Below are 20,475 nucleotides of genomic sequence, written 5' to 3' on the forward strand. Positions count from 1 at the left end.
TTTCAAAGGTTAAATTTAAGTATGGGGGCAATACTGACGATGCCATACCTTATGCAAGCCTTCTGCATCATGGTGCTACGTAGAAAACAATTGATTCGATGACATCGCATCATGAACATCAGAGCCATAGGGTGCTGGCAGGAGGCCTTACCCACCTCAGGTATATCGAGACAGGCATCGTACCTCCACCTGAGTGATGCAGACTGTGTCAGAAGGCTGCATTTCCGCAAATAAGTTGCAAGTGAGATCTGAGAGTTGGTCAAAGCAGACCTGCAGCCTAGAAACATCAGGAAGATTGCTTTGTCAGTTGAAGTGAAGGTTACAGCTGCACTTTCATTCTATGCTTCCAGATCGTTTCAAGCTACAACTGGAGATGTGTGCGCCATCTCTCAACATGCAACACATGTCCCCATTTGCCAGGTCATGGCTGCACTGTACGCGCGTAGGAATGACTTCATAAAGTTCCCCATGACCGCCCAAGCAATCCATGACAGGGCTGTGGTCTTCTCCAGGATTGCTGGCTTCCCAAAGGTACAGGGCTGCATTGATTGTACCCACATCGCCTTGCGAGCACCTTTGGAGGATTCCGAGATACACAGGAACAGAAAAGGCTTCCACTCCATTAATGTGCAGCTCATGTGTGACGACATGTCAGTCGATGTGAGATACCTTGGGAGCACCCATGATGCGTTCATCTTAAGCGACACCGTTATATCTGCCATGTTTCAGCAGCAGCCAGAAGGGCAGAGCTGACGACTGGGAGACAAAGGGTACGGCCTCACCACCTGGCTCATGACGCCCCTACGCATAACCCAGATAAAAGCTGACCGGGAATACATGATGCACATTACGACGCGCAGCATCAGAGAGAAGACCATTGGCATCTTGAAACAGCGTTTCCGATGCCTAGACCATTGCGGAGGCTACATGCTGTACTCCCCTGAGATTGTCGGTCAGTTCACTGTTGTGTGCTGCATAACTTAGCCATCGTGAGGCAGCAGCACCTGGTAGTGGAAGACCCACCTGCGGTGAAGTGACTGATGATAATGATGTGGAAGAGGCAGGTGACGAGCAGGAGGAGGAGGAGGAGAAGGGCGACGAGGATGAGGAAGCCATGCAAGTGCGTGAGGCCGGAGCACGATGGCGGAGGAGGGCGGGCCACCGTGCAACTTGGTTCCAGCATTTCTTCATTTCTTTTGGAATTTGTATGTGACCTCTGCTGGTGTCCAGCTCCTGCCATCTGTTCTCAATCACTGTAACTAGTGCCTCCACTTCATCCTGTAAGAAATTCTTGGTCCTTGCACAGCATTGCATCTTGTACTGCTGCTGCTGCGATTGTCCCAATGCTCTCACAAAGCACTCAACTTTCTCACACACACAACTGGCTCTTTAAAAATGCCAACTCGGAGCTGTACTGCGCATGCGTGGCCATTGCAACTTTTGTAACTTTTTTTTCCCATGCATGCGCAGGTGGTGAGTCATCATTTTTCGGCACAGACAGTAGGCTCCACGCTCCCCACCGAGGTGACTGGACACGCTGCGTGGTGCTAAATTCAAATTAAACATTGGGGAAATTTTGGCAAATTATTTCCAGCGCATTTCTGGCCTAGAAAAACGGGCGTAACTCTGGCAATATGCCAGAAAACGGGCTTGGACAAAATTGAGCCCATGGTTCCTTCTTTAATGAAGTACAAGTGGCTAACAGTGCTCTTCAATTAGCTCCTTGAGGAAGCAATGTCAGAAAATGTTTACGAAGAACACTGTTTCATGTTCATTAATTGGAGACTACCGTGAAAGGACATAAGATTCAAGATTGACGGACCTAAAAATATACAATGGTCTTCGCCTGCAGTGTAAAGGTCCTTGCTGCAGTCTCACAGGATTGTGTTGGGAGTATTCAATAAATGAAGCAGGAGCCTTAAATTAGAAAAGCAGTTGTATACCATGGTAGAGCGACTGACAAGGTCAGTCTCCAGAAACCTGTGTGGAGGACAGTGATCAATACTGTTAAAGTCAGCCAGCCATTTAAGGATGGAGGAAACAAAGAAACATAGAAAATAGGTGCAGGAGTAGGCCATTCGGCCCTTCGAGCCTGCACTGCGATTCAATGAGATCATGGCTGATCATTCCCTCAAAACCCCTTTCCTGCTTTCTCTCCATACCCCTTGATCCCTTTAGCCGTAAGGGCCATATCTAACTCCCTTTGAATATATCCAATGAACTGACATCAACAACTCTCTGTGACAGGGAATTCCACAGGTTAACAACTCTCTGAGTGAAGAAGTTTCTCCTCATCTCAGTCCTAAATGGCCTATACCTTATCCTAAGACTATGTCCCCTGATTCTGGACTTCCCAAACATCGGGAACATTCTTTCTGCATCTAACCTGTTTAAAAAAGGGGGCAGGCAAAAGGCAGGTAACTATAGGCCGGTTAGTTTAACATCTGTAGTGGGGAAAATGCTTGAAACTATCATTAAGGAAGAAATAGCGGGACATCTAGATAGGAATAGTGCAATCAAGCAGACGCAGCATGGATTCATGAAAGGGAAATCATGTTTAACTAACTTACTGGAATTCTTTGAGGATATAACGAGCATAGTGGACAGAGGTGTACCGATGTATTTAGATTTCCAAAAGGCATTCGATAAGGTGCCACACAAAAGGTTACTGGAGAAGATAGAGGTATGCGGAGTCAGAGGAAATGTATTAGCATGGATCGAGAATTGGCTGGCGAACAGAAAGCAGAGAGTCGGGATAAATGGGTCCTTTTCCGGTTGGAAATCAATGGTTAGTGGTGTGCCACAGGGATCAGTGCTGGGACCACAACTGTTTACAATATACATAGATGACCTAGAAGAGGGGACAGAGTGTAGTGCAACAAAATTTGCAGATGACACTAAGATTAGTGGGAAAGCGGATTGTGTCGAGGACTCAGAGAGACTGCAAGGAGATTTGGATAGGTTAAGAAAATGGGCTAAGGTTTGGCAGATGGAATACAATGTTGGAAAGTGTGAGGTCATCCATCTTGGGGAAAAAAACAGTAAAAGGGAATATTATTTGAATGGGGAGAAATTACAACATGCTGCGGTGCAGAGGGACCTGGGGGTCCTTGTGCATGAATCCGAAAAGGTTAGTTTGCAGGTACAGCAGGTAATCAGGAAGGTGAATGGAATGTTGGCCTTCATTGCGAAAGGGATGGAGTACAAAAGCAGGGAGGTCTTGCTGAAACTGTATAAGGTATTGGTGAGGCCGCACCTGGAGTACTGCATGCAGTTTTGGTCACCTTACCTAAGGAAGGATATACTAGCTTTGGAAGGGGTACAGAGACGATTCACTAGGCTGATTCGAGAAATGAGGGGGTTACCTTATGATAATAGATTGAGTAGACTGGGTCTTTACTCGTTGGAGTTCAGAAGGATGAGGGGTGATCTTCTAGAAACATTTAAAATCATGAAAGGGATAGACAAGATAGAGGCAGAGAGGTTGTTTCCATTGGTGGGGGAGACTAGAACTAGGGGGCACAGCCTCAAAATACGGAGGAGCCAATTTAAAACCGAGTTGAGAAAAAATTTCTTCTCCCAGAGGGTTGTGAATCTGTGGAATTCTCTGCCCAGGGAAGCAGTTGAGGCTAGCTCATTGAATGTTTTCAAGTCAAAGATAGATAGATTTTTAACCAATAAGGGAATTAAGGGTTACGGGGAGAGGGCGGGTAAGTGAAGCTGAGTCCACGACCAGATCAGCTATGATCTTATTGAATGGCGGGGCAGGCTCGAGGGGCTAGATGGCCGACTCCTGTTCCTAATTCTTATGTTCTTATGTTCCAACCTGTCCAGTCCCGTCAGAATCTTATACGTTTCTATGAGATCCCCTCTCATCCTACTAAATTCCAGTCAATAAAGGCCCAGTTGATCCAGTCTCTCCTCATATGACAGACCAGCCATCCCTGGAATCAGTCTGGTGAATCTTCGCTGCACTCCCTCAATAGCAAGACCGTCCTTCCTCAGATTAGGAGACCAAAAGTGAACATAATATTCCAGGTGAGGCCTCACTAAGGCCCCGTACAACTGCAGTAAGACCTCCCTGCTCCTATACTCAAATCCCCTAGCTATGAAGGCTAACATACCATTTGCCTTCTTCACCGCCCGCTGTACCTGCATGCCCACTTTCAGTGACTGATGAACCATGACACCCACGTCTCGTTGCACCTCCCCTTTTCCTAATCTGCCGCCATTCAGATAATATTCTGCCTTCGTGTTTTTGCCCCCAAAATGGATAACCTCACATTTATCCACATTATACTGCATCTGCCATGCATTTGCCCACTCACCTAACCTGTCCAAGTCACCCTCTAGCCTCTTCGAGTCCTATTCACAGCTCACACCGCCACCTAGTTTAGTGTCATCCGCAAACTTGGAGATATTACATTCAATTCCTTCATCTAAATCATTAATGTATATTGTAAAGAACTGGGGTCCCAGCACTGAGCCTTGCAGCACTCCACTAGTCACTGCCTGCCATTCCGAAAAGGACCCGTTTATCACGACTCTCTGCTTCCTGTCTGCCAACCAGTTCTCTATCCACGTCAGTACATTGCCCCCAATACCATGCACTTTGATTTTGCACACCAATCTCTTGTGCGGGACCTTGTCAAAAGCCTTTTGAAAGTCCAAATACACCACACCCACTGGTTCTCCCTTGTCCACTCTGCTAGTTACATTCTCAGAAAATTCCAGAAGATTCATCAAGCATGATTTCCCTTTCATAAATCCATGCTGACTTGGTCCGATCCTGTCACTGCTTTCCAAATGCGCTATTTCATCCTTAACGATTAATTCCAACATTTTCCCCACTACTGATGTCAGGCTAATCAGTCTACAATTACCTGTTTTCTCTCTCCCTCCTTTTTTAAAAAGTGCTGTTACATTCGCAACCCTCCAGTCCATAGGAACCGATCCAGAGTCGATAGACTGTTGGAAAATGATCACCAATGCATCCGCTATTTCTAGGGCCACTTCCTTAAGTACTCTGGGATGCAGACTGTCAGGCCCCGGGGATTTATCGGCCTTCAATCCCATCAATTTCCCTAACACAGTTTCCCACCTAATAAGGATATCCTTCAGTTCCTCCTTCTCACTAGACCCACTGTCCCCTAGTACATTCGGAAGGTTATTTGTGCCTTCCTTCGTGAAGACATAATAACATAAGAATTAGGAACAGGAGTAGGCCAACTAGCCCCTCGAGCCTGCTCCGCCATTCAATAAGATCATGGCTGATCTGGCCGTGGACTCAGCTCCACTTACCCGCCCGCTCGCCGTAACCCTTAATTCCCTTATTGGTTAAAAATCTATCTATCTGTGACTTGAATACATTCAATGAGCTAGCCTCAACTGCTTCCTTGGGCAGAGAATTCCACAGATTCACAACCCTCGGAGAAAAAATTCCTTCTCAACTCGGTTTTAAATTGGCTCCCCCGTATTTTGAGGCTGTGCCCCCTAGTTCTAGTCTCCCCGACCAGTGGATACAGCCTCTCTGCCTCTATCTTGTCTATCCCTTTCATTATTTTAAATGTTTCTACAAGATCACCCCTCATCCTTCCGAACTCCAACAAGGAAAGACCCAGTCTACTCAATCTATCATCATAAGGTAACCCCCTCATCTCCGGAATCAGCCTAGTGAATCGTCTCTGTACCCCCTCCAAAGCCAGTATATCCTTCCTTAAGTAAGGTGATCAAAACTGCATGCAGTACTCCAGGTGCGGCCTTACCAATACCCTATACAGTTGCAGCAGGACCTCCCTGCTTTTGTACTCCATCCCTCTCGCAATGAAGGCCAACATTCCATTCGCCTTCCTGATTACCTGCTGCACCTGCAAACTAACTTTTTGGGATTCATGTACAAGGACCCCCAGGTCCCTCTGCACCTCAGCATGTTGTAATTTCTCCCCATTCAAATAAGATTCCATTTTACTGTTTTTTTCCCAAGGTGGATGACCTCACACTTTCCGACATTGTATTCCATCTGCCAAACCTTAGCCCATTCGCTTAACCTATCTCAATCTCTTTGCAGCCTCTCTGTGTCCTCTACACAACCCGCTTTCCCATTAATCTTTGTGCCATCTGCAAATTTTGTTACACTACACTCTGTCCCCTCTTCCAGGTCATCTATGTATATTGTAAACAGCTGTGGTCCCAGCACCGATTCATTTGGCACACCACTAACCACCGATTTCCAACCCAAAAAGGACCCATTTATCCCGACTCTCTGCTTTCTGTTAGCCAGCCAATTCTCTATCCATGCCAATACATTTCCTCTGACTCCGCATACCTCTATCTTCTGCAGTAACCTTTTGTGTGGCACCTTATCGAATGCCTTTTGGAAATCTAAATGCACCACATCCATCGGTACACCTCTATCCACCATGCTCGTTATATCTTCAAAGAATTCCAGTAAATTAGTTAAACATGATTTCCCCTTCATGAATCCATGTTGCGTCTGCTTGATTGCACTATTCCTATCTAGATGTCCCGCTATTTCTTCCTTAATGATAGTTTCAAGCATTTTCCCCACTACAGATGTTAAACTAACCGGCCTATAGTTACCTGCCTTTTGTCTGCCCCCTTTTTTAAACAGAGGCGTTACATTAGCTGCTTTCCAATCTGCTGGTACCTCCCCAGAGTCCAAAGAATTTTGGTAGATTATAACGAATGCATCTGCTATAACTTCCGCCATCTCTTTTAATACCCTGGGATGCATTTCATCAGGACCAGAAGACAGAACCGAAGTATTTGTTTAATTGGTCCGCCATTTCTTTGTTCCCCATTATAAATTCACCTGAATCCGACTGCAAGGGACCTACGTTTGTCTTCACTAATCTTTTTCTCTTCACATATTTAGAGAAGCTTTTGGAGTCAGTTTTTATGTTCCCTGCAAGCTTCCTCTTGTACTCTATTTCCCCCTCTTAATTAAACCCTTAGTCCTCCTCTGTTGAATTTTTAATTTCTCCCAGTCCTCAGGTTTGTTGCTTTTACTAGCCAATTTATATGCCTTTCCATGGCTTTAACACTATCCTTAATTTCCCTTGTTAGCCATGGTTGAGCCACCTTCCCCGTTTTATTTTTACTCCAGACAGGGATGTACAATTGCTGACGTTCATCCATGTGATCTTTAAATGTTTACCATTGCTTATCCACCATCAACTCTTTAAGTATCCTTTGCCAATCTATTCTAGACAATTGACGCCTCATACCATCGAAGTTACCTTTCCTTAAGTTCAGAAGCCTAGCCTGTGAATTAACTGCGTCACTCTCCATCTTAATAAAGAATTCTACCATATTATGGTCACTCTTCCCCAAGGGGCTTCGCACAACCAGATTGTTAATTAGTCCCTTCTCATTACACATCACCCAGTCTAGGATGGCCAGCTCTCTACTTGGTTTCTCGACATATTGGTCGAGAAAACCATCCCTAATACACTCTAGGAAATCCTCCTCCACCGCATTGCTACCAGTTTAGTTAGCCCAATCAATATGTAGATTAAAGTCGCCCATGATAACAGCTGTACCTGTATTGCACACATCCCTAATTTCTTGTTTGATGCTGTCCCCAACCTCACTACTACTGTTTGGTGGTCTGTACACAACTCCCACTAACGTTTTCTGCCCTTTGGAATTCCGCAGCTCCACCCATACCGATTCCAGATCATCCAGGCTAATGTCCCTCCTTACTATTGCATTAATTTTCTCTTTAACCAGCAACGCCACCCCGCCTCCTTTTCCTCTCTGCCTATCCTTCCTAAATGTTGAATACCCCTGGATGTTGAGTTCCCAGCCTTGGTCACCCAGGAGCCATGTCTCCATGATGCCAATTACATCAGGGGTTACATTAGAGACTGGCAGCCAAGAGAACAAAGCAACAGATGGACCAGTCTGGGACATCGAACCATCGCGCACTGATGCCCAACCAGTAGGCTCAGGTTGAGTCCAATGTTCCCTCTCATTTTTTTTGTACTGAGTGGGCCATGACCTCCTTTGAGCGCAACCCTTTTGTCTGTAGGAAAATTGTACAATAACCTTTACAAGAACCACTTGAAAGCACATACCTGAATACAGTAATGCCATATTGCCACCCCACTGTCTCAAATCATGAGACAATCAGACAAACTCTTAAAATCAGTGAGCCTGTAGCTAGTGGTAGCATTCCCCCCGCCCCCCCACCCCTCCTCCCTCAGAATTGGACGTGAAGGATTCGAACCCCACTAAAGACAATTCCAAGCGGGTGGAGACTAGAATATGGTCTCAAAAAACTGGGTTGGCATTCTGCGGCATACTCGCGTCCAGATTGAGTGGTCATATTCCCACCTTTGAGTTAGGAGGATAGGTTTGGGCCCCACTCCAGACAACTCTGTTGAGTGTAGCACTGGAACGCTGAATACTGGGTTGACGTCCAGCAGGGGTACTCGAGTCCAATGTGTGTGTGGGTGTCCTCTACATCGTAAAAAATTTGATGGGGCTCTTTAGTGCTGGTTGAAGCTCACTTCGGAAAAGGTACTCTGAAGATTAAAAACCTAAGGAAGGCAATAGGAAACCACATGAGCTACTCTTCCCTAGTAAGTAGCTGAACAATCTCATGTGTGCGGCTTCAGTTAGAACATGCTCTAGTGCAGATCACAATGGTCAGACTTGCAATTAGATTCCTTTTAATTAATTCTAAAACCCTGAAAACAATCAAGAAAAAGATAAAAATAAAAGATGTCCATCTTTGCAGTCTGTTTCGCATGCACTGGGCGGAATGTACAAAGGAAAATCTGGCAGAGAAGATTGCATGCCCATTACCTGGATTTTTCTTTTACTTATTTCAATGAAAGGAAATGTTGCCATGTTCCTTTACTGGCATACAATCCACCCCACCTGATTTTCATTTCTGCTCTCTGCCCAAATGAAGCTTAATGCTCAGGTGGGAATGATGAACACCTACTCCAATATGTCAATATTGTAAAATGGACCCATTTAAACCAATATGCTTTTTGTTGGCATGTTGTGGAAAGTTCTATAGGGCTCAATTTTTCCCAAGCCCGTTTTCTGGCATATTGCCAGAGCTACGCCCGTTTTTCTTGGCCAGAAATATTTTGCCAAAGTTTCCCCGATATATAATTCAAATTTGGCGCAGCGTAGCGTGTCCAGTTGCCTCTGTATGGCGGGGGGGGGGGGGGGGGAGGGTGGAGCCTGCTGTCTGCGCCGAAAAATGATGCCACACCTTCTGCGCATGTGGTGGAGGTACAGGTGCCACCCGTTGAGGTGCCAGCCCCTTCCGTGACTAGTGGTTTGAGTGTTGGTGGGACATTCCATGGTTTCCTAATGTCCGAGGCTGTGGGTCCCAGTGGTGTGGTGCAGTGAGGCACACTCAGGGCCCCACCCTCCGAGGCTGCAGGTCCCAGTGGTGGGGTGCAGTGAGGCACACTCAGAGCGCCACCCTCCGAGGCTGTAGGTCCCAGTGGTGGGGTGCGAGCCACACCCTTGGGGAGGAGGGGGGGGTGTGGGGGGGAGCTCAACCGCGCTAACAGATGTGGTTCAGATGATGGCAATGAGTCAGGAGAGCATTGACCTTACGAGGTCACTCCTGGACGCCATCAGTGGGGTGGGTGAAATGGTAGCAGGGACTGTCAGGAGAATTCACAGCAATCTCACGAGAAATGAGAAAGATGTCAGTGACCATGAGGGAGGGCATGTCACAGGTAGGTGATGCGCTGTCAGTGAACATCAGGGAGGGAATGTCAGAGATGGTGCAAACACTATCACTAAACACGAGGGAGGGAATGTCACAGGTAGTTGAGACACTGTCAGGGCGCATGAGGGATGGCATGTTGGAGTTAGCTGCTGCAATAAGAGAACTCGCCCAGACCCCGCACCCATTGACAGAATCAACTGTCACTCCCCCTCCAATCCCCACACCAGCCTCTGAAGAGTCCCAAGCCGGGCCCTCCACATTGCCGCCTGCCGCCCCCCCCAACCCCCTCAACAGGTGCGCACTACTCGAGATCTTAGAAAGAATAAGCTTGGTACGAACCCCAGAAACACTGCGCCACCAAGAACAAGCGCCGGCGAGTGGTCTTAGAATAAGGTGGAGGAGAGATGGGCGCAGCCTTTCTTTGCTGCTGCTGTTATTACTGTTACTGTTGTAACTGTTCTCAAATTTTAAAAATATTGTAAGTTTTGTAAATTTACAAGTTTAAAAGTTAATAAATAATCTTCGAGTTTGTAAGTGATCGTAACTGAAAACTTTAAAGTTTGATACAAGAATCATTTTATTAAAGGTAAGTTAAGTACAAAGGACTGTTAGTTAAACTTTTGAATAAAATGTATTTTACATTAAATCTGAATCACTCTCATTATTTGTTCCATTATTAACACAGCAGGCAGGACAGGTTCTTTATTCTCTCTCTCTCCAAGCTCTGTATAGATGGACTTCTCTCTCTCCTCTCCCCCTCCAACCCCGCAACTCATTGCAGTCTTGTGACTTCTCCCTTTCTCCACCCCCCCAAACTCATGTAGTCTTGTGCCTAGTGCAGCAGCCTTCCGATCGGCACCTCCCTCCCCAGGCTCAGTGCAGAAGCCTTCCGATCAGTGCCTCTCTCTCTCGCTCGCTCTTCCCCCCACCCCGGGCTTGTTTTCCAGCTGAGCCCCAAGCCCCTGTGTCCAGGCGCGAGACCGATTCTGACAGCCGCCGCTGCAATCCCCCTCCAGCCCTGCTTGAAGATGTTTGGTGGTGGTGTGTGAGTAATAAAAAATGGAAACTTCAGAAATTCAAGAAACTTCCATTTACTCCGTTGAAAAGGTAAAAAAAAGTTGAACTTTATTATAGATATTTGAAGTGTTAGAGTTTTGGTCACCTTACTTAAGGAAGGATATACTGGCTTTGGAGGGGGTACAGAGACGATTCACTAGGCTGATTCCAGAGATGAGGGGGTTACCTTATGATAATAGATTGAGTAGACTGGGTCTTTACTCGTTGGAGTTCAGAAGGATGAGGGGTGATCTTATAGAAACATTTAAAATAATGAAAGGGATAGTCAAGATAGAGGCAGAGAGGTTGTTTCCACTGGTCGGGGAGACTAGAACTAGGGGGCACAGCCTCAAAATACGGGGGAGCCAATTTAAAACCAAGTTGAGAAGGAATTTCTTCTCCCAGAGGGTTGTGAATCTGTGGAATTCTCTGCCCAAGGAAGCAGTTGAGGCTAGCTCATTGAATGTATTCAAGTCACAGATAGATAGATTTTTAACCAATAACGGAATTAAGGGTTACGGGGAGAGCGGGTAAGTGGAGCCGAGTCCATGGCCTTGTTGAATGGCGGAGCAGGCTCGAGGGCCTACTCCTGTTCCTAATTCTTATGTTCTTATGTTCTTATGTAGAGACTCCCTCTAAAAACTTCAATGAAAAACAATGGCGTCTTTCAGCGCGGATTTTTCAATGCGAGCTGCTTTCTGTTAACTCACCAATGGTTTTTCGGGAGTGGCCAGACACGCCGACCGAGGATAAAAAAATTTGGGGCAAACTGCGAAAAATGCTGAAAACTGGCGCAGAGGTCAAAAAAACCTAACCTAGAAAAATCATAACTAAAGCAGTTACGCTGGCGCAGATTCCAGGGGAAAACTTTGAATGAAATAATTATGCCAGAAAAAATGGCGCGGGCAAAAAAACAGCGCAAATGACCTGGGAAAATTGAATCCATTGTCTCACTTGCTGATATGTTAACTGCAATCCATTTTTGTATATACAGGTGCGACTTCCGAAATCCAAAAACCTCAGGACCGAGGCCGTTCCAAAATCCGGAAATAATCGGAACGGCCTCGGTCCAAGGTTTTCGGATTTCGGAACGTCTTTTCCTGGGCCGAGGAAGGTAGGTCGGGGAGGTCGGTCGGGACTCCGGGGCAGGGGGGGTGGGGTCTCAGTCGGGCTGAGGCCGAGGGAGGTTGGGCGACCAGAGGTGGGGCCAAGGCCGGGGAAGGTTGGTCGGGCAGCCGGAGTTCGGACCGTGGCGGGGGGGGCGGCCGGGCAAGGTTGGGCTGAGGCAGGGAAAGGTCAGTCTGCCAAGGCCGGGGGAGGTCAGGCGGGCCAAGGTGGTGGTGTGGGGGGGGGGAAAAGAGGTAGGACGAGGTTTGGCCGAGGTTGGGGAAGGTCGGGCCGCCAAGGCGGGGGAGTCCAGATTTCGGAACATATTCCGGTTTTCGGATGCCCCGTCATGGATCGGCCGGTGTCCGGATTACGGAACTCTGGATTTTGGACGTCGCACCTATATAACTTTTTTAAAAATCCTAGTATTCATTACTCATTTTCATTGAAGTTGCTTTGTCCTATAAAATCACCAGTACATGCATGATATTGCAGCCCATATATACTGCAAAATAATCACCTTGTGCCCACTTTTATAAATGCCACTCTGTTAATTGTTCATCAAAATGAGTCTTAACATCTTATTGTTTATTATTGGCATCTTTGGCAAAATATGTCAATATTAAATGATTGAATTCAATTTATGGTAACTATAAAACATATTTTAATCCGCTTTTGTTCACAGTACTTATCGTCCAAATTATATATTTTGTACTACATTGTACTTAGATGAACTTCTCTTAATGGCTATGCCATTATGAGTGTGTAGGAAACTGTCAGGTTAGGAGGGATGCACTGTACATCGGTTAATTTTACAAATTACGGCCCCAATTTTGCCCAGCAATTTTTCTGGCGCTGAAGCTTAGTTTAAAGATTCCCAATGTTGAGGTGCCGGCTACCAGCGTCAGAATGTTTGGCGCTATACACTTGTGTATGTGGAAATGTAGGTTACGCACCATTTAGGGCCATTTCAACTTTCATGATACGATATTTTTTAAATCGGCGCACAAACCCTAGAAACACCGTAGGAAAAAGCCTTACCTGCAGTTAAAGAAATCCGCGCAGACCCACTCCTATCCCCGGCCGAAGGGACTCCCTGGCTATTTTTTATCAACTTTTTGGAAATTTAAAAATACATCAACTATATGGAAGTTTAAAAATAAAACTATAAAAGTAAACTTACTGTAGTGTATGTAGGCACCTTTAGTAATGACTCCACGAGGCAGGGTATGATACTTAAACTGTGTAGACCTGTAGTCCTTTATTTGTAGCTCCTGATGAGGACAACAAGCTGTGAGTTCCATTTTATACTGGGTTACCTGCCGTGTGTGCAGGTAACCCTTAGGTCTCCAGCAGCAGCACCCTCTGGTGTACAGGTAAGGTGTGTACAGTGTAAGGGTACATTCAATGTGGCATAACAGTGTTACAGACATCACACAATAAACAGGCATGCATACACAACAATACTCCCCCCTAAGCATTTTTCATATCCTTCTTGTCATGACCAGGGGAGGTGATCAGTGGTGGGCTATGGGGGGTTGTGGTGAGGGTTGTGTGGTTGCCAGGTGTGACCCCTATGCTTGAGGCTGGCCTCGTACGTTTCCCCTCCTTCACACACAGACCAAGTAGGTATCACTGTTGTGGGATCCCTCGGGGGGGGGGTGGCCACGGCAGCAGTGGGTGGTGTGTATTTATAGGTAGTTGTTGGGTGATGGGCAGGGCCACAAGACTGGGTGAGCTCCTTGTCCACCAATGGTGGCCAGGGGTTGTGGGGCTGATCTGGTGCCGGTTGCCATTGGTGGTGGCTGGGCTGCCCATTGACCACTGTCTCTGTAGTGGGTCTGCTCCCACTGGCTGTGTGTGTGTTCTGCAAGGGGCATCACATTCGTTCTAAAGGTCCAGGCTACATGGTCAGGTAGCCTGCTGGACCTGGGGGTCTCCCACAGGGAGATTCCACTGGCATCAGCATGGTCCCTGTAGGACCCAATGTCCTTTGGCAGTGTCCTACCGGTATACATGACACCTTGGCTCTGATCACACATAGTCGAGCCTGCATTATACATTCTAGCATTTGTATCACTTTTGGGTGTCCTGGTTTCAAGACATGGTTACATTAGGCATTGCACAATCTCTATCATTATTGTTAAGCATAATAAACTTGTTCTTAACCTTACTGACACCTGCATTCATCTCATTAGTCACATTAGTTAAACCAGCATCACAATTCATGGTTACATTGCATACATTTTCATACTTGCAACCTTTAATTGCATCTTTAGCTTTAAAGTCCATGTTCTCAAATAGTTGAAACTTCCCCTTTAAATTTCTTTGGTTACTGGTCTCCTTTAAGGGAGCCTTCAAATCTGATTGGCCGCTCGGTATCACATGATGCTCCTCCATGCTCACTCTTGGTATGGCCGCGGCCATTTTGATTACAACTTTTTCTCCTCGTGGTGCTGCAGCCATTTCCTGCAGGTAGGCTGTGGTGGTCTTTTCTTCCACAGGGCCACTTCGCCTGATGTGGACCCGGTTCATCCAATTCCTGCTCAGCAGCGTGGGACCGTTGCCGGCTACGATCCACAGGGGGAGTTTGTTCAACACGCCGCCATGGGAGACCTGAACATCCGCACTGCCGACGATTTGGATTTTACCTATGGTGTAGGTGAGCAGCCTTGCCTGGACAGAAGACAGTTTTGGTCGAGTGGCACGATTCATCCAAATTTTTTCAAAGGTCGTTTGGCTCATCACAAACTGGCTCGCCCGGTGTCGATCTCCTTGGAAACTGGGACCCCGTCGACATCTACTTTCATCGCCCACGGAGAACTTTGTGGAGCAGGTATAAATTCCATACTCTTCTTCCAGGAGTTGAGCAACTTCCTCTTCATCTATGTCAGAGCCCGGTTGATCAGCCAGCTCATCAGAGACGCGGTGAGTAAAGCGTTTTCTGCACATTCTCTGAAGGTGCCCTTTCTCTTTGTAGCCTTTGCATGCATTGTCTTTATAGCGGCACTGGTGGGCCCTGTGGTTTCCTCCACAGTGCCAGCACGGGGCTAGCCAGTTTGCCCCATGTGGCGGACTCAGGGTTGCGGGACTCAGGGCAGCGTTTCTGCCCTTAGAAGTATCAATGCGGTACACTGCTCTCGTCGGTTTAGAGTCCCTTTGTGCTTCATTTAGGTGGTCGCCAAAGTCGCACGGTGCAGCCAGTCTCCTTAAGTGTTCCAATCTTTCTACAAAAGCGTCCCAATCTTCCCCATCAGTAAATTGCTGAAAGATGCTGAGATTCAACATGCTGAGCATGTAGTTCGTGACCTCGTATTCCCGTCGCCAGTTGTAGTGTATGTAGGTACCTTTAGTAATGACTCCACGAGGCAGGGTATGATACTTAAACTGTGTAGACCTGTAGTCCTTTATTTGCAGCTCCTGAGTGAGGACAACAAGCTGTAAATTCCTTTTTATACTGGGTTACCTGCTGTGTGCAGGTAACCCTTAGGTCTCCAGCAGCAGTACCCTCTGGTGTACAGGTAAGTGTATACAGTGTAAGGGTACATTCAGTGTGGCATAACAGTGTTACATACATCACACAGTAAACAGGCATGCATACACAACACTTACCATTAATACTACTCCTTTGATGATAGGAACTGTAAGCAGGCAAATAAAAAATAAATCTTCACCACCTTTTTCATCGATGTTCTTAGTGGCCCAAAATCTTCCAATATGTTCCAGAAGTCCAGGGAAGTCTTGTAAATTCGCCAGGCAGGCAAAATCACCAGAATAATTGGAGCCTTCAACCGAAAAACAGCAATGGCAGCCATCTCCTAATCCTCCACGCAGCCAAATCCAGCCGCTGCTATCCCCGGCCAAAGGTCCTCCACTTACGCAGCCCGCTATTTTTTCTCTCTTTTTTCCTTCTGCGCATGCGCAATGAGTTGGTCGGGTTTTTGAGCGCATGCGCTGTGCGTTTCAGGCACACACTTTAAGCCCCGCCCCGCAAGATCGACTCGGGTAGTGCCGGCGCGACAAGTATGTTTGCAGAAAACTTGGATTATTTTTTTTAAAGCGCAGAGGGTCCACAAAAAAACGTGCATCCAGGTCAGTGTACGCCATTAATTTTACTTCGGGAAAATTGGGGCCTACATCACCCTAAACAACCACAAACTCCTTGATCTGCATTATCGACATCTTATGCATTTACTTAAAGAGAGGTGCAATCTTATTGTGGTCTTACGCACAATAGACTGTTAGAATAGATCCCTAGAGTCTGTGGAACTTGTTCCAATTCTTTCATCATGTTGCCAGGATGTCGGTTAAATCTTTAAATAAACAAGGTGAGGGTTATGTTATAATCTATTTCTATGGATCACAAATGACTTTTTTGACTAATCCATTTTGTGTTTCTTACATAGTGGAATATTTTTTTTGTCATGCACCATTGTGTTATTGATGAAGTCATTTGTTTAATCTCTGTCTCTAAAGTATGTGACCACGAAAGTCCAGACATTGTATTTTAATAATTGCATTGGTTTAAATACTATCGTTTCAAAATACAATTTAGCGACTTCCACTTGAGGAAAGGGACAAATGTCACCTTCAATAAATCTTTCTAAACATTGACTTGATGGAACGATCAATTTCCAGACTGCATTTAAGTTGAAATCACATATTCTGGGCATTCTTTAAAAGCCACACCTAATATCTAATGATATGAAGTAGCTTTTAAACATTGCATGCTCATACAAGAGAAATAAAGGTCCCTGCTGCTCTAACTAATAAACCGCAAGATTGCGTTTCCTTGAGGATTACTAAAGATAATTTTGCAAAGTCAAAAACACCTCGACACAAGGCGGTTCTGATTCCTGGCTGTGCAGGGAGCTTATCCCCGCGTCGGAGTAGGTATCGTTCACACCAGAAGCGGAGGGAGAATCTGAGCAGCTCCCAGATTTCTTTACACTCTTTCGCGGCAAACTACACTTGGCCAAATCCTTACAAACCCCAGTCACAGGGGCTTCACTCTCTGCATCCTCTGGAAAGTGCAGTGGGACGCGATTAAAAAGAACGTCTGTGTGCCTGAGCCCGCTCCTGCGGGACTGCACAGCCTGCAATGCGTGGTGGGTAGCACGCACGAGAGATCTGCGCACGCGCACAGCTTAGAGAGAGCAGTTGTTGAGTCCCAGGACTGCTTGCCATTCAAACTTGCTCTTCCTTTTGGCAAGCTTCAACCAAACCATTAGATGGGGGGAGCCACAAGTTGGGGTGTGGGGGCGCGGTCAAGATTTTAGGTGGGGCAGAGCAAGACAAATCACAATAGTCCATTTTGTCACTGCACCAAAGTAACAAATAAAGGTGATCAAATGCACCAGCTCCGGTGCTGTGGGAACCATGGAAATACCATGCCAATAAAAGCAGCTGTCAAGGTTATCTATTGTGGTTAATTAGATTTACTGAAACTTTTCCTAATTTATTTTTGTTAATTGAGGGAGGAGATGACAGAAATTTAGCAGAACATTTCCTATTTTTTTTTAAATGAAAGTGAAAAAGCCCAAGTCCTACAACGCATAGCTCAAGATGGCGCTCTGAAGGAAACATGTACTGCAAGACCGGAGCCAATGGAGTGGAGATGAAAGAAAAACATCTGTACTACGGGAGAAAGTCATGATAATGTTAAAGAAATGATCACAACACCTTTTGATTCTCATGTCCCAAGGAACTGCTATTGGTCTTAGGTGGCTCTGGATAAGAAAGATGCTGAGTGACCATGTAATTGTGGTGAAGCTTTGCTTGTCTCAAACACTGAGGGTCATTCGAGCCCCCCTGATAAACAGTGCTGACTGGCGCTCTTAACTCACTAAAATGTACCATTGCCAGAATCAATCACGTCTTGAGTGAGCTTAGTGCCAAGTTCCAATAATGCTGCTGCCAACCTCTTCAGGCCTGTCTTCTTACCTTGCAGAATGCAAACTCTCCATTTCATCCTTGTACACTGAAAATAATCATAGGAATCCGTTGCAAAGGCCAATTAGTGTCCTGGTACGGCGACCTTTACATTCAGAGCTTCGAAAGCATTTATTTTTAATACACGAGAAAGAAAAAGATGGAGTACATCTTAGAATTAAGTGGGACATGTCAGGGAAGAAGGCAGCCAGTTATCTAGCCTAAAGCACAGACCTGTAATAAGAGCTCTCCTTCTGGCAGAACTCCATCCGTCAATCCCGACACTTTCCTGTTGCCGTGGTTACCATTTCCGTCAGCTATCTTGTTACAGCTGTGGTTCTTGAAGGCAACTGCAATGAAGCACAGCAATGGGTTTAGCACAAACATAATATTTACAAAGCACTGCTGTGCATGTCAAAATCTTTCAGTCCATTGAGTTTTGCACACCATGCAGTTTGCTGTGAGTGACAGCAATGCCTAGACCTTCTCCCAAGGATTAATCTGAAATCTAAAGGTACGTTCATTACAACTTAAGATCAAACGGGGCCCACAGGCAACTATACTGTGCAATATGGAGCAGGCAGACAGGAGTTACACTGTCTGCTCCACACCGCCCTCACCTAGTAAGAGCATAGTTCCGAGAAGCTGTGCTTGTAACTATCCACCAGTTTCCTAATACCAGTTGGATTCTAATGTTGGCAGGAGTGGTACTTCTCTGCCATTATTAGAAAGATTCAAAACTAAGTTGGAAGAGTGTTGAATGGCCAAGGCAACTCCTGACTTATACCGCTATTAATTCACTTTATTTTGTTACATTGGTTGTAACAGGAGAAGAGTTCCTCTATAACAAAATCGCAAATCTGTTCCAAATAAACTGTATACAATTTTGTTAGAAATAACAGCATCAGGGAACCTCCCACTCCCAATATGTTGGTGTATATTGCATGGTCTGGATGGTACATTGTAGTAGTAGGCAAGCTTTACTGAGTGGCTGGGGCAGTGGACAACACTGGTGGCCAATTCCAGACAGTGACAGTGATTCTGGTGACACTGCGCACCTGAAACCACTCTGAACCTCTGTAAAAGCAGTAGAACTGGACCACAACACAGTCCGCAAAGCTGAAATGTGGAAGGATCTCTCCAGAGTTGCTTTTAATCGAAGGTCCTGCTTATTTCTTCAGTGGTTTACAAATCTTGTTGAAATGCATGATCCCATTACTGGTGCATTATGAAGAAGAGACTAACCCCTTCCCCTATTGTCTCTATTCTTGATTTATAGAAATAGTAATCGGTAAATAATAAGGCGTACTGCAAACTAACTACTCTGAGAAAGCTAATATAAAACTTGGAAGTGCGAGAAATCAAAATACTGCCAAGGTTAAACATCTTTTTGGCTTTATTGTGTGAATGTGCACACAAGCAGCCAACGATGATGTAGATCACACGGTAGATAAGGTTAAAAGGGCCATTCACCTCATCCCCTCCCATCCAGAAAGGCTCCAGATTCCCTCGTCACAGCATCTAGCTATTTGAATAATTCCAGATTCTGCCTCTACTAACCTATTCCATTCCATGTGCTGATCACTTTGTATGAAGACCACATTCTTAACACTGCTTCTAAATTTGACATTCATGAATTTCAATCTATGTCCCCTTGTCATAGATTCATAGGATTGTACAGCAGAAGGCAGCCATTCTGCCCATCATACCTGGTGCTGGCACTTAGTCCCATTCCCCTGAATTTTCCCCATACCCATTTAAATTTTTCTTTTTAAAATATGTATCCACTTTCCTTTTAAGAGCTATTGTGGATTCTGCATGCACCATTGTTTGGTATTGAGCTATTGATGTCTTATCAACCCTTTGCATTAAAAAAAAACCTCTCCCACTATTCTTTGGGTGATGATCTTACATTTATGCCACCTGGATAACAATTCATTAACCAGTGGAAATTGTTTGTCTGTACTTATCTTATTGAACTCTTCGTAAATTTGAAGGCCCTCATCAGATCTCCCCTGAACCGTCTTTGAAAAGAGCTTTATTTTCTCTGGTCTCTTCTTGTAACTAAAGCCTTTTATCCCTGGTATCATTTCAGAAAATCGCTTCTGCATCCTCTCCAAGGCCTTCCACATTCTTCCCAAACGAGGGAGTAAATACTCTAACTGCGGCCTTACCAATCAGGTGTATAGGTTTAGTGTTATCTCTTTGCTTTTGTATTATATTTATAAAACATAGCATCACATATGCTTTTCTTTTAAATCAACTTGCTCTCCCATTTTTAAAGATTTGCAAATCTGAACCCTTAAGTCACTGCTTATCTACTCTTAAAAGTTTTACTGTTTATCGTGTATTTCCTCTCATTCTTCTTCCCAAATGTATCGCCTTGTATCACATTTCAATGGAATGCAATCGTTGGAATGCTTTTAAAAAATTCATTCACAGGATATGGGTATTACCCATCCTTAATTACCCTTGAGAAGGTGGTGGTGAGCTGCCTTCTTGAACTACTGCAGTCCGGGAGGTGAAGGTACTCCCACAGTGCTGTTATGTCCTCCTGAAGTCACTTAGGGCCTGAAATCGCACCCCCCACGAGCCCGTGGGGTCCCCACAAAATTGTCTTGACAGATTGCACGCATGCGAAGGTAAAGGGCCCCCAT

The 20,475-nt window shown here is 45.6% G+C and overlaps 1 protein-coding gene across 1 annotated transcript in view; it reads right to left on the reverse strand.

The window, feature by feature from the left end:
• Positions 1-20,475, reverse strand: part of ahr1b (aryl hydrocarbon receptor 1b) — a 287,517-nt gene that overhangs the window by 140,721 nt on the left and 126,321 nt on the right. Inside the window, exon 3 of the mRNA XM_070876056.1 lies at positions 18,053-18,168. Coding sequence (XP_070732157.1) covers positions 18,053-18,168 — 116 coding nt within the window. The remainder of the gene's footprint in view (positions 1-18,052; positions 18,169-20,475) is intronic.

This window comes from Pristiophorus japonicus, chromosome 3, assembly GCF_044704955.1.
Source record: "Pristiophorus japonicus isolate sPriJap1 chromosome 3, sPriJap1.hap1, whole genome shotgun sequence".
NCBI classification, from domain to species: Eukaryota; Metazoa; Chordata; class Chondrichthyes; family Pristiophoridae; genus Pristiophorus; species Pristiophorus japonicus.